The 13,836-nt window shown below is 60.3% G+C and overlaps 1 protein-coding gene across 5 annotated transcripts in view; it reads right to left on the reverse strand.

Moving 5' to 3' along the window:
- The window catches only part of AK8 (adenylate kinase 8), a 94,693-nt gene that overhangs the window by 43,448 nt on the left and 37,409 nt on the right, over positions 1 to 13,836 (reverse strand). For all 5 annotated transcript variants that reach the window (XM_015594319.2, XM_015594318.2, XM_015594316.2 and 2 more), the window contains one exon: positions 11,843 to 11,932. In XM_015594319.2, the coding sequence (XP_015449805.1) occupies positions 11,843 to 11,932 (90 nt within the window). The remainder of the gene's footprint in view (positions 1 to 11,842; positions 11,933 to 13,836) is intronic.

The following is a 13,836-nucleotide window of genomic DNA, read 5'->3' on the forward strand; positions in this document are numbered from 1 at the left end:
GCCCACCAGTGGGGCCCAGGGAGGGACGGGCTCCACGGTGCCGGGCTGCTGGAGTTGACCCAGAAAGGCTGGGACTAAAGTGGAGAAAAGGAAGTAGCTCCCTCCGCAGGAGCTTAAAGCTGAGAAAGAGCCAAAGTTGGCCGAGGACCCCAGAGAGCCTCGTAAGGCTCCTACCACGCCAGGGCAAGTCAGAGGCTGAGCGTCTCGCCACACGGCCCTGCACGCTCCCCGCACACATCTCTGCACACACTCAGAAACCCACACACCCCTACACACACCCCATACACGTAAACCTATGTGGACACGCTACACACTCGCACACCCATCACTTACCTGCAACGCCCCTGCACACCCCCATGCTACACCCACTGCACACACATCTACACACACTCCTACACCTATGCTTCTGCTGCACGCGTGCACTTACACACCTACACGCACATCTAGACACTCGCGCACACACCTACGTATACTCTACACATACTGCACTGCACGCGCAGCACACACGCACGCTCTACACCCCGCACGTCCACACACACGCGCGCGCACCCTGTGACTGCCCCGCAGCTTCTTTCCTTCTTCGAACCCCCTGGAAACCAAGGCGAAGGTGCCATCGGCTATCTGTCGGGTTCGTGGAAGACTCCGAGTTTGCTCCTCTCCCCCTGCCTGACACCCCAGCACAGCCCCTGGGGCCCGCCCGCTCCCAAGGGGGCCAGGGGAGAGCCTGAGAAACGAAACCTCTGGAGGAGGAAGAGGGGCCACTTCCCTTTTATGTTCGTCCACATACTGATGCTTCCCCACCCCACACACGTCTCTTCCCCAGAACACCGGGGGCTTCGTCCAGGACATGGGTTGGGCCCTTTGGGGCCCCACTGTCCCTGTAATTCAGTGACAGCTAAACTCCTGCCGTTCCTGGACAACTGTTGCCCTCTGGATGGTACTGACTCCCGGCAGCCGAGGCCTGCAGCCCCCCCGCCCCCGCTGTGGAAGCCGGAAGTCACGATTCTCTGAGAAGGACCTGCAGTGAGCGCCAGCAGCGCCTGGCCTGGCTGGTGCCTTTAGTGATGCTGTTTGTTTATTATTTACTGCCACCTGCTGGTAGATCATGAGTACTGCGCTCTAAGTGAGCACTTGATAAACAGAGCAGCATCTCTAAGCCCTGGAAGGGTGGTAATCGAGAGATTGTCCTAATTGGCTGGGCACCGCCGTTCTTCAGGACAGAATGAGCCCTGCATCCCGCTAGCCCCTTGTGAACTCCAGTCACTTGCCCCAGACAAGCCCTCATGTCACGGGCCTGGGTGTCCCAGGCACAAGGGGACAGATGTCTTCTGAGACTTAAGTTCCTAAAGTCTCTATTGCTTAACAAGAACAGCTCAGATTGTTTGGCAGACAGCAGTGCCTGGAAATCACAATTTTTGGAATGTGGGATTTTTTTTTCAAGTCTAGAAACGTACATTAGCCCTGGGGCTCTTACCAATTAGGCTCGATTCTGTGCGGCTGGCCCCCTGAGGGCAGCTGCCCCCCTCCCATCAGGCCCTACCGTTCCCCTCCCTGCCACGTCTACTCTGGCACAGGGCGAAGGTCAGATCGAGGGGCCGTGTGGTGGACGCGTCCGCAGCTGCGAGGCCATCCTCCAACAGTGGGCACTTATGCTCATCTCGCTAATAAAGCTTTAAGTGGGGAAAAAATAGCCATTCTTCTATAAATAAACAGTGCTTCGCTTAGCAAATTAATAAGGCTGTTAACAAAAATGCTCACTTACCCACAATCTACATAACAACTTAATAATCAGGTAGCCTTACCATAAAACGCATTTTTACGTCTTTTAGTGGAATCTGAAAGTATGTGGAATGCGGAGAGAGGTCCACCAGTCTGCGTGAGGACCGGATTGTTCCAAAGTGCAACGGTGTCATGTTACTGACCCTACTCTGCAGATCAAAGGGCTGAACACGGTTTTCCTCCATTTTAATGAGTTCAGGCTCAGCACGAGTCATCCCCCCCACATCTCAAGGGCAGCGAGAATGCCACCGGCCACGTGACCTGTGAGGAGTCAGCAGCTCCCGGGAAACCAGGAAGCAGCCACGGCCCGGTTTTGTGGGACGGAGGAGGTACGATGGTGCCCTATCTAACCAGCAGGTGAGCTGCGGTGCTCGCCGGGAGCTCAGCTCTGCTCTGGGCATGTCTTTGTCCTCGACAAGCATGAATTCAAGTCATCTTCATATCAACCCCATTTTGCAGGTCAGGAAAACGAGGCACAGAGAGAGGAAGCAACTTGCCCAAGGCCACACAGCTGATAGGTTTGGGGCCGGGCTTCAGAGCCAGGCAATCTGGGCCTGAGGCCACGCGCGCAGTCTCTGCGCCCCCTCCCTGTCTTTCAAGGGGAGGAGCAACGCAAGCTCGGCCCCCCACTCTGCGTGACCGCACGCCCTCGGGTGAGTGGCTTTACCCCCAGCTGGGGTTCACCTGTCAGTGAGCCCCTGCAGGTGAGGTCACGCCGCCACCCAGCTCCTGAGAGTCTACAAGGCTGTCCGTCCTTCACATGGCCTTGGGATGCAGCCAGTCCTGAGCCCCACTCCCACCGAGAGGGGGGCCTGTCTCACTGACCGTCCTGATGTACAGTCAGACAGAAGTGCATTCTGGGACTTCTGGGGCTGGGTCGTGAGATGCCTTGCAGCTTACCCCACCCTCTGCCCAAACACCCTGGATGCCCTGGGGTGTCTGCTCTGGGGAAACCAGCCACTGCGAAGAAGGCGGGTGCATCTGCGGCCGCCATGCTGCGAGGCAGCCCAAGCCAGCCACAGCCAGCCCCGCGGGTCCCCGCACCAGGCGTGGGAACGAAGAAGGTCTCGGACGTATGAGCCTCAGCACAGCAAAGCGGGGAGGACGAGGAACTGAGTGGACAGCAGAGCCCGGGACCGACTTGGCACCCGGGCGAGCCAGCCCAGTTATCACCTGCCACTCGAGCTACGCCCACTGAGCCCACGTCCGGTGGGTGGCTGAGCCCTCCCTGCCATGCCCCTCTGGAAATCCTGGTCCACGGAACCTGGTCCATGGCACGATACAACAGTTGTCACCTTATGCCACTGAGTCGCAGGGCAGGTATGGTACCCGGAGCGCCAGAGCCGTGGGAAACTGGGCCTTTGTCAGTTCCCGTTACTACAGGGACTAGACACCCGAAGCTGGACGCAGTCACAGGAAAACAGGAAAACACAAAAAAATCCGCATATGAGCCGTGTGCGTGCCCGATGGGCCCGCCAGCACCACCTCGCTCCACAAGGACAGCCAACACCCATATCGGTAAGTACCGATCCATGGCCCGCGACACGCCATGGCTGCGCTAAACATTGCACAGACACAGTTCACCTTACACACCTAGCAAACCCATGGCTCCGACATGTGAAAAGCACGCCTCACCGGTGAGGAAGCCGCAGCCCTGAGCAGCCGCGTGGCTTTCCCCCCGTCACACACTGGCAGGCGTGTGACTTCAGAGCCCAAACCTGCGCTGTCCCTTGGCTGTCTAGCTGTGACCCTCGCTAGCCACCTCTCTAGAAACCTGCCAGGCCACCTGCTGCCTTCGATCACCTGCTCTCCCCTTGCTCTCCCAAGATGAAGGGGTGTCCCCTGTACGGAGGGCAAGCCGCAGGGGGAGGCGTCCGGGCCCCAGGCGGGCCTCGCTGGCATGGCCACACCATGCCATCTGGGCTAAGGGCCGTGTGCTCATTCGCTCATTCACAAACGCTAGCTGGCCTACTGCCATGGCGCTGGGGACCTGGGGACCGGAGCAGACAGCGGGCCAGCAGGCAGCATGAGTCGTGACCTGCAGTGACAGGTGCTGGGACGGGAGACACTGGGGCAGGGGGTCCCAGATGAGGTCCCTCTCACCTCCTGGAACCCGACCATGGCCAAAGCAGGGGTGGTGAGGGGTCGAGGTCGTGGGGGCACGGGGAGTGCATTCGAGGTCTGGGGTGAGCGCCACGTCACCTGGACCCCACGGGATGGCCTCAGGGAGGGCGGCTAGGAGCGGATGGGAACGGCGCCCCCCTTCACATTCTTCCCTCGCCTCTCCTCCTCCCGTGTCCCTCTGCCCCCCCCCCACTGTCCCCTTGTCACTCGGAGCAGTGTGGACAGGTGCGGAGCTGAAGGGCGTGGGCCCCGCGCTCCCCCGTCGTCCATCACAACTATGCCACGCTCCCCACGAGGAAGCCTCAGAGCCACCTTCCAGCTGACAAAGCCCAGCCAGTCCTGCGTCCCTGATCTGTCCAAGGTATAGGGGCTGCAGAAGGTCATGGGGGGCAGCCGCCCCCTCCACAGACCCCACTCACGGCCCCATGAGGAAGAGCCGCTGCCAGCTCCTGTCAGGGACAGTCCCAGAGGAAAAGGGGCTTTGAGCTGCACCTGCCTTGGGGTGTGCGAGGGGCCGCCTGGACGGCTGCGCGGAGACCTCCTGGCTGGAGGAGGCTGGGGCCTCAGGGTCCAGCCTGTCGCAGACGATTTCACAGCTGAGTGGGTTGGAAGCCACTGGGCTGCCCACGGAGCGGGGGATGCTTCCAGCACCTCCAGCCAGAGTGAGAAGGACACCATGCACTTCTGGGCTCACCTTAGACTTGCCGGAAACTGGGTTTTGTTTCATTTTATTTATGGTCCGGAAGCCTGACACACAGCAAGCCCTCCGAACGTCCGGTCCAGCCCAAGCGGCTGCGGCTGCCCCCGCTGAACACAGCCAGCTGGTAGGAACAGCACTGGACAAGCCCCAGTCACTCTGGCCAGGGGAGACGGTCCGTTGAGTGGCAGCATGAATGGACCGAGAGCCCCTCGCCGCCTCAGTCTCCCCCCTGGACTGGCCGTTAAGCAAAAGCTTAGTGAGATTTTGGAGATGCCTAGGAGAAGCATCATTTCAATAATGTAGAGACACAACACGCATTTTTGCAATGAAAGTCCAGGCTAAAAAAAACACGGAGCTGGCTGCTCTGGGGACAGGAATCTGCTGATAAACAGGGGTGCCGACCCCCTTTCTCTAACCATTCTAACAGGCCCCCTGGCCTCAGAAAGCAGCTGCCACTCTGAGCCTGCTGCTCTGCTGGGCTCCCTCTCCCGCTGAAGACCCGTGCCTACCTTCCAGAAGGAATCTCTGCAGCAGTCCCAGCGGAAAAGTCAAAAGTTGGACTTGAAAAAAGGAGCTACTTCAAAAGCCTTGTCAGACCAAGGTGAGGGCTCCTTTGCAATGCATAGACTGCAGGGGTGTCCGTTAATCAAGCTGTAGTGACCCCGCAGTGGCGGCTCTGGGTAGGGGCACCCAGGGGACATGTGGGGACACGTCCCGGGGAGGCAAACTGAATAAAATGCACATTGAATAAAAGAGTAAATTCAAGTGTTTATTATTTACGCTTGGACTGTGTGTGCGCGCGTGTGTGTGTATGCATACGTGTGTGTGCGCGCGTGTGCGCGCATGCATATGTGTGTGCGTGTGTATGTGCATGCATACGTGTGTGCATGTGTGTGCATACGTGTGTGCATGCATGTGTGTGCATGCATACGTGTGTGCATGCATACATGTGTGTGTGCGTGCGTGTGTGTGCGCGTGCATGTGTGTGTGTGTGCGTGTGCGTGTGTGTGAAGAAAAAAAATGAAAGAAAACTGTAGCGTTTTTTTTTTTCAATAATAAAAAGGGAATTGCACTGCGGGGCCCCTAAAGCTTGTGAAAAATTAAACTCGACGGATTCAAACTGTCCTATTTCCACTTCAAAAGAGAAGAGGCACTGAGCTCTTCCCAACTTATCTTCAAACGCCCAGCACCCTAGAAACTTTCTTTAAAAAAAATAAAGGCTCCTGTTCCCCCAAGCACTGTGCTGGTTACTGTGCCCACTGTCTCTCCTCCTCTAATTATACCCCTGTGAGTCTATTAATCAACCGGTAAATTATTTAGAGAGCCAGGCGCTGTCTCCGGCTAGTGCAAACACACCACGTGCAGACTGGCTGGAAACGGGCCGCGGCCCCCGGGGGCCACCCTCCCCGGCTCGGGGCTGGCAGCTCGCCGAGGCTGCCAGGAGATCGCGCTCCGCTCAGGGCCTCGGATGCGAGGCTTCTCTTCAGTCTTTCGACTCGGCAACTCCTTGCAAGTTTTGAACAAAAGCGAAAAGCTGGGCTATTGTCGGGGCTTTCGTGTGTATTTAGTGATGAGAATATTAATTCCCCGAAAAAAAAGGAGGCGCTTTGGCTGCGCTCTGACCCATGCGTCCTGGCACGCGGATGCACGGGGGCTCTCGAAATGCTCGCAGTCACCCCAAGTCGGGGCTGGTTTGGCGGGTTGGTGCCACGAGGGCCGCGTTCGCCACGGTGGCATCTCGTCACCAGAAAAGCTGCAAATTGGCCGCACCTCGCTCTGGTCTCCCGCCTCTCCGCGTCCCTGAGGCGGTGCGAAGCCTTCTCCAGACAGAAGCATGGGGGCACGCGGGGTGGGGGTGCAGGTGGCACCCCCTCTGCCTCCCACAGGTCAGGCCTGGCGCTTTTAGGCGGGTGCCCGGAAGTCGGTACGTCCGGCGTGTACACCAAGGACCCAGGTCTTCCCTCAGGCGTTCAGGGGGCCTACAGGGTCGGGGGGGTTATAGGGGTGAAGTGACTTGGTGGCTCACAGTAATTTGGCCGACAAGGCAGGCTGGCAGGTGTTGGAAGGTGCACAGCTCTCCTTCCCGCTCCTGGAGAGGCAGCAAATGTGAAAAGCTAGAGTCTGACTCAAACTCCCCACCGCAGGGGGACATGATGCCCCAACACGATCTGAGTGCTGCCCCGACAGATCAAGATCAACATCCACATCGGACACGCTCAGAGCAAAGACGTACACCAACGAGGCCAAGACGGGCCTCCGGCTGCTTCGGTGTCTTCCCTGGGTACCCGATCACCGGAGGAAGCCCACGCCACGTTCGAGGACAAAACCAGTCAGCAGGGCCGGCCGGAGGCCACCCTTCCGCCCCACCGGTCAGAGCCAGCCATCTCGAATTAGGCTGTATCTGCCACCAATGGCCACGGGGCCACAAAATACGGCTGAGGTGCCTGGGAGGAGGCCTGAACCACAGCGGTGCGGACTCCCTTCTCGGGTGAGGCGAGGGCGTGACCCAGACGTGCCAGTGGGCACGGACAGGAAGCCGGGCTCTGCAGAAGCAAGCCATCTCGCCTGCCACAGGCCGCTCGCGAGGCATGGAGCCCCGGGGAGGGAGCTGAGCGCACACGTGGAGGTGGTGGCCGCTGTGAGTCGCCGTCGCCGGTGACTTACGCAGAGAATGAGATCCAGAAGCCCCTTTGCCTGATTCGGAGGAGGAACACACACATCCTCACACGGTGCCATACTGCACGGGGCAACACAGCCCACCCGTGCCGACCATCAGCTGCATGTGGTGCATAAGCAGCTGAGAAGTTATTTTTCCAAAATCCCAGAATCATTTTCTTCACTTGTCCTGTCCCTGTGTAAAGCGACAGGCTCTCCCCACCGCCCAGCCCCACGCCGGCTGCGGTGGCTGCGTCAGGCGGCCGCGTGCAGCACCCCCGGGAGCATGTTCGCTCTGCTCACTGCAGCCGCAGCTGGAGTCGGGGGAGTTTAGCGGGTCAGACCTATGTGTTTCCAAGTCCAGGGCACCCCCTGACCCTCCACCCACAGCGCCGCCGCCAGAAGCCCAGGACCAAGAGACTCAGGACGAGCTAAGACGGGGCCCTGGGTCCTGCGCCCAGTAAATGTGGGAAGATGGGAAACGACACAGTTATCGACTTTGCTCCTGATTCAAAAGGAGGAGGAGGTGTTGGCAGCACCTGTGAGGACTAAAAGGAGCAAAACGAAGTCCGCAGAGGTGACGACGGGGACACGACCGTGAGGGTGGCCGAGACGCACCGCGGTAACAGACCGCCCGACTGGGGGCTCGCAGCTCCAAGGCGAGTGGCGGGAGGGCGCCAGCCCCCACTGCAGGGATCCCAGGGAGAGACTGGCTGGCGAGCTGGCCGGCAGCCAGGGGCACTGGGCAGTGTCCCCAGAGGAAGAGGCCCAGTGCCCAGAAGGGCACGGGCTGGCCTCGCGGCGGGTAGGTGGTGAAAGCAAATTTCTGCACTGGGTTAGCCACACGGTTGGATGCTCTGGCGGTGACAGCTGCCAGCTCAGAGGTGCCAGGGCTCTGCCCCAGGGCGACGAGGCCTCTGTGACCTTATCAAGGACCTCTGCCCATTAGCCGAGCTGCCCGGCCCCTGCGGGCTTCTGGGTGTCACAGGAGAAGACACCTGCGTGGGGGTGGCTGGCGCCCTCCTGCCTTCCGGGACCCTAGGAAGCCTCGATGGGCCCCCCAAAAAGCAACACCATCTCCCTCTTCCGGGAGTCCTGGCGGCGGCGGAAGGTGTCAGAGGACGTGTCCGCGCTGTTCGCATGTATTCCCGAGGGGACCTCTGTCCCCAGGGCAGTGCTGGGAAGACGAACTCCACTGTCCCCTTCGCCCCGCTTCCCTGGAGAGGAGAGCCGCTCATGGCACTGGCCCTTCCAGCCGGCGGGCCCCTGGCCCAGTGTGGACGGACTCCCTTCCCACGTCTGCCTCCACTCAGCCGGGGCTCTTCCTGGGGAAGGCCTGGGCCCAGTCTTCCCATCCCCCACATAGAGACGTGGCCGTTTATGGGGTAAGGAGCCCCCTCTGCATCTCAGCTGGCTTGTCCCAGCTGTGGGCCCAGCTGAGCCCACAGACCCCCACCACCCCCTCCCTCCAATGCTCCCAGCAACCCTGGCCTGACCCCGACTGGGGTGCTGTGGGTGGTGACCATTCCCAGCCCCACGTGCATGCCGGACACCAGCGACGCGGGATGCGAGCAGCCGGGGACCTGGCCGGGCTGCCCACTGCACTTACTGGGAGATGAGCTCAGCTGACCTTCCCTTCAGACCGCATTCTGAGAACGGTTTGCGTTTTCTTCTGCCTCGGCTGGCGGAGAAGCGGGCCCTGCCGGGCCGGGGTGGTCCCGGCCGCCAGCTCTCCCCGCGGCATCTCCCGCTAATGAGACGCTTAGTCTCCGCTGTCCCCGTGAGCTCCGGATGAGTGGAAGGACAGACGGCCCTGCTTCTGTCGGGGAGCTGTGATATTGCTTGTTGTTGTGTCGTTAATTCTGTCGGAAGCGCAGAAGCATCGAGCGACACGGTCTAAGCAAACAAAAGGCTGCAGAGGGAGAAGTGAGCACGGAGCTCTGAGGCCCGGAGCGCGTGGTCTCGCCGACCGTAGGACGCCACGCTCCGTCTGCTCTGCAGTCACCGGCAACGGAGACAACGGCGCTGCCCCTCAACCGCCGTCAGAAAGATCTGTGCGTGTATTTTTGGCGGCCGGAGACAGAAAGGTTTGAAGACGCAGCACTGCTGACTCTGAAGATGGAGGCGGGCGCCCCCGGGAGCCGGACAAGGCCGGGGAACAGAGTCCCAGAGCCTCGGGCCACGTGCCCGCTGACGCCCTGACCAGGACTTCCGACCCCAGGCCCCGGAGAGCACGCGTTCGCGCTGTTTTAAACCGCCGTTCGCTTCTGCGGCCGTAGAAAACGAGGAAGCCGGCCGCACCCCGGGACGGCCCGGGCGCGGGGGCACAGGCGCGACGCACTCGCTGACGGACAGAAGGACGAGTCACAGGCGCCAGGGGCCGTTGCCTGGGGCCCTGAGGCTGTCGGGAGGCGCAAACCCGGGTGGGCACGAGAGCCCCTCGCAGCACCTCTGAAGAAGGGCGAATTTGGAAACCACCTGCGTATTCGCTTCCGTAACGTCGTTCTGAGAAAAAACTCAAAATCCAGAAAAGCTGCACGACGCAGCCAGAGAAGAGCTGCGCTGCCCGGCCGTCGCCACGGGCTCGGCCGCGCCGGCCCCGAGCTACAGGCTCCTTGGTGGAGAATGAAGCGAGTCACCGTCCAGTCCGTGCGACGGACCGAGACGCAGCCACACGTAACGTGGCAGAACACACGTTCACCCGCGCGGTCGGCCACTGTTCCTTAGGGCGCGGACCCCCCCCACGCCCCCATCCCACAGCGGGAAGGGGCATCGCGGGAGGAACCACGCGTCAGGCCCAGCACCCCGTTCCTACCACCTACCCCAGCGGCACGGCCCAGGCACCGCACACCCCGCACACACCGCACACAACTCACACCTCACACACCGCACAACTCACACCTCACACACCGCACACAATTCACACCTCACACCGCACACACCTCACACCTCACACACCGCACAACTCACACCTCACACCACACACACTGCACACACCGCACACACCTCATACAACTCACACCTCACACTGCACACACACACCTCACACCTCACACCGCACACACTGCACACACTGCACACTGCACACACCTCACACCTCACACCGCACGCACCACACATAACTCACACCTCACACCGCACACACCTCACACAACTCACACCTCACACAACTCACACTTCACACACCACACACATCTCACACCTGCACACACCTCATACCCCGCACACACCTCACACAACTCACACCGCACACCGCACACACCTCACACAACTCACACCTCACACCGCACACACCGCACACACCACACACTCCTCACACACCTCACACACCTCACACACATCTCACACACCTCACACACCTCCCACACATCCTCCAAGCAGAGCACACGGCTGGGGGTGTCCCCAGGGTGGGGACCGGGCAGGGGAGCACCATAGGGATCACGGAGGCCTCCTGGTCCCACCTCCTGCTGTTTGCCACCTGGTGACTCAGGAATGAAGAGACTCGCTCACTAGCCTGCCCCACGCACGTCGTTGACTCTGCCACACTTGAACTTCACCCTGGGGACAGGACCCCTTAAGAGGGACTTGGGAGTACCAGGCCAGGACTTCACCCCCAGGGCACTCTGAGCTGACCATTAGGAGCTAGCGGCCTGTCCTGGCCGCATCCTCGTCCACTGACTACCAGGATATGGAAGGAGGCGGCGGTGTGCGGTGTGCGGTGTGCGGTGTGCGGTGTGCGGTGTGCGGTCCGCGGGACGGAGTCCAGCCCTCGCAGGCATGGTCCGTGAGCTCGCAGCTCCTTGCGCATCGGCTTCCCCACTGTAGGGACCGTGCACGTCAGATCCGGTGACGGAGCCTGTACTGACTGCGCGAGGAGCTGGAGGGGGTATGGGTGCTTGGGAGATGCCCTGCCCGAGGAAGAGACTGAGGGTCCAGAGGGGCCCGGGCATGAGCTGGCCTCAGCTGCTCGGTCCCCTCTCCCTGGCTCACGTGTCGACTCGGGAAACTGGACCACAACGATCTCAAGGGTGCCTCTCCCGGGGGGTGAGACCTCAGGAACGCATCAGATCGCAGGTCATGGGGGTGTTCCGGAAAGATAATCTAGTCCAGCCTCCGGCATCAGACGAGTGGCATCTGCCCCTCTGAGGACCAATGGCCAGTTGGTCAGTCGGTCAGTCGCCCACAAAGCGGTCTGAACCTTCTGGCTCTGACGTCTGCTTAAATCGGAACGTTTGCTCACAATCTTTTTGTACACGGAGTAATGATGGCTGTGGGTGGCTCTGGGGCCTGTCCTGGCTCTCGATTTCAAGCGTTATCAGTTACAGAAAGCAAACACTCTTGAAAACAGAAACGTTCCAAACCACCAACCTCTCTTGGGATGAGGGAGCAGCAGCAGCACCTTTGCTCACGAGAAAGCCCCGTTTCTCTCGAGCTCGGAGCCAAGAGGCCTGACCAGGGAGCAGCGGCAGCACCTTTGCTCACGAGAAAGCCCCGTTTCTCTCTCCCAGACCGTCTTCCCCAGCGTGAGCCCCCAGGTGCCTAGCGAGACTCACAGGGGTGGCAGTTACGGAGAGGGTGGCCTACCTGCCAGGTCCTTCTCAAAGAACGGCTGGATGACCTCGCCGAACTTGGACTTGTCGGCCACGGCCTCTTTCAGCAGTCGCCCACAGCAGACTGGAGGGAGAGAAACACAGAGACACCCGTTAAATCGTAAACGGAAGGGAAATCGAGGAAAAAGGAAACCGCGGGGCGGCTTGCTGGGCAGGGGCGGTGGGGAGGTCACTGAAAACACATGAAAGGGTTTCCTGAGTGTGGGGGTGTGGCCGAGTGAAAGCAAACATCACACAGGGATGGGGGAAATGGCCGCTGAGGAGGGAGACGCAGGATGAAGAAGAAGACACCTGGCAAAGAACAGGGTAGAAATGGACGGCGTGAGGAAGACGCAGCCGGGGAGTCGCCGCCGCGGACGCTCCTGCGGGCCGAGCGGACACTGACGTGCAGGCGGAGAACTGCCTGGCCTGAGCCACGTGCCCAAGGGAGCCCCGGTCCCCGCTGTCCCTACGCGAGGGTGAAGCCTGCGGTTCGCACGGCGCCTCCGTGGGCTCACGCGGCCGCACGCAGGGCTGGTTTCTAGAACAAATGGACTCCCTCGTGATCAAGGCAGCACCCTGCAGTTCCCTGCACAGTGCTGACCCCTCGATGCTCAGTCCCGGCCAGCGGGGGCCTGTCCTTCGTGAGCCCCACTGTGCCCCAGCCACGCTGACACGGGAGGCGTCGGTCCAGAGCATGGGGTGAGCCAGCGTGGCGGCCCTTTCCTGGCACCAAAGCCTGACGGCCGAAGCTGGAAGGTTCCAGCTGTGCCTTCGTGAGTCGCTAACTGCCTGTCTCGCTTTTCTTAACTGTACGGCTAAGGACCTTTCTTCCTACATTAAAGAAACCAAACGACAACCTTAAAACTAACTGCATGAAGCGACTGTTCAAGACAACAGCCATCGCCAGTAAGGACGTGCTTCATCCGCTGTGGAGGTGACAGCGGTGAGAACGGCTGGCAGCCCCCCTCCCCAGGGCCGATGGTCCCTGAGCCCTTTCCACACAGCCAGCCCCGCGCCGACTGTGCGGTGTCTCTCTCGGTCCTCGCGACAACCTGAGGTTCCTCAGATAAGGAACCGAGACGGAGGAGGCCGGGTCCCCCGTTTGTTCTAGGCCACGGAGCCGGCAGACAGCAAAGCTGGGGGCCAGACCCAGGCCCGTGCTCAGCGTCCACGTCTGGCCGTGAAGGAGTAACAGCCACCAGATTTACCTCCTGTCCTAAAAAGCCACCGACCTGAACGAAATACGCGAAGCAGCCCTTTTCGGGCGCGGGCCAGCAGACGGCCAGGGCCGCAATGCTGAGAGGAGAGAGACACGGTCCCATGTTCGTCCTTGGCTTCTGCCCGCGGCCACTTTTGAAACCAGAGCACAGGAAGCAGGGGAAGCCGACAGAGCCACGGGAAATCAAGACTGCAGTGTGGGCCTTGTTAAGCCCACTTACTTGTAAAGCAGGTGAGGAGGAGGAGGGAGCTCTGCGATGCACTTGAGTCTGGTCAATGCAGAGCTGCACGGGTGCGGGGGCGAGCCTCCAGCGGGCCCGGCGGGGGAGAGCTACTGAGCCGCTGTTCACTGAGTGGGGCTTCACACAGCGCGGGGAGACACTGGCCTACAAACAGCCCAAGTGAGAGGCCTTGCTAAGCCCCGCCGGTTAGCTGAGCCTCCAGGAGGGCACGCCTCAGGTGTAAGGATTCTAGCCCTCAGGCCTTAACAAAACTAAGAGAAAGTCTCCACGGGACCACATGGGTCCTCCAGTAAATTACCTGCTTGTTAAAACTCAGCATCCTTAAAGGAGAACCGCACAAACCGGACTCTCGACAATGCGAGAACCAGTGTCCAGCATATAATCCAAACCTACTTGAGATGCAATACAAATCGGAAAATGTGACTCCTGTAAGGAGAGAAAACAGGCCATACAATCAGATCAAGGGATGACACAGATGTCAGAATCAGCACATAAGGACTTCGGAGCCGCTATTATATGTTAGGGA

Source organism: Pteropus alecto, unplaced genomic scaffold (genome assembly GCF_000325575.1).
Source record: "Pteropus alecto unplaced genomic scaffold, ASM32557v1 scaffold67, whole genome shotgun sequence".
NCBI classification, from domain to species: Eukaryota; Metazoa; Chordata; class Mammalia; order Chiroptera; family Pteropodidae; genus Pteropus; species Pteropus alecto.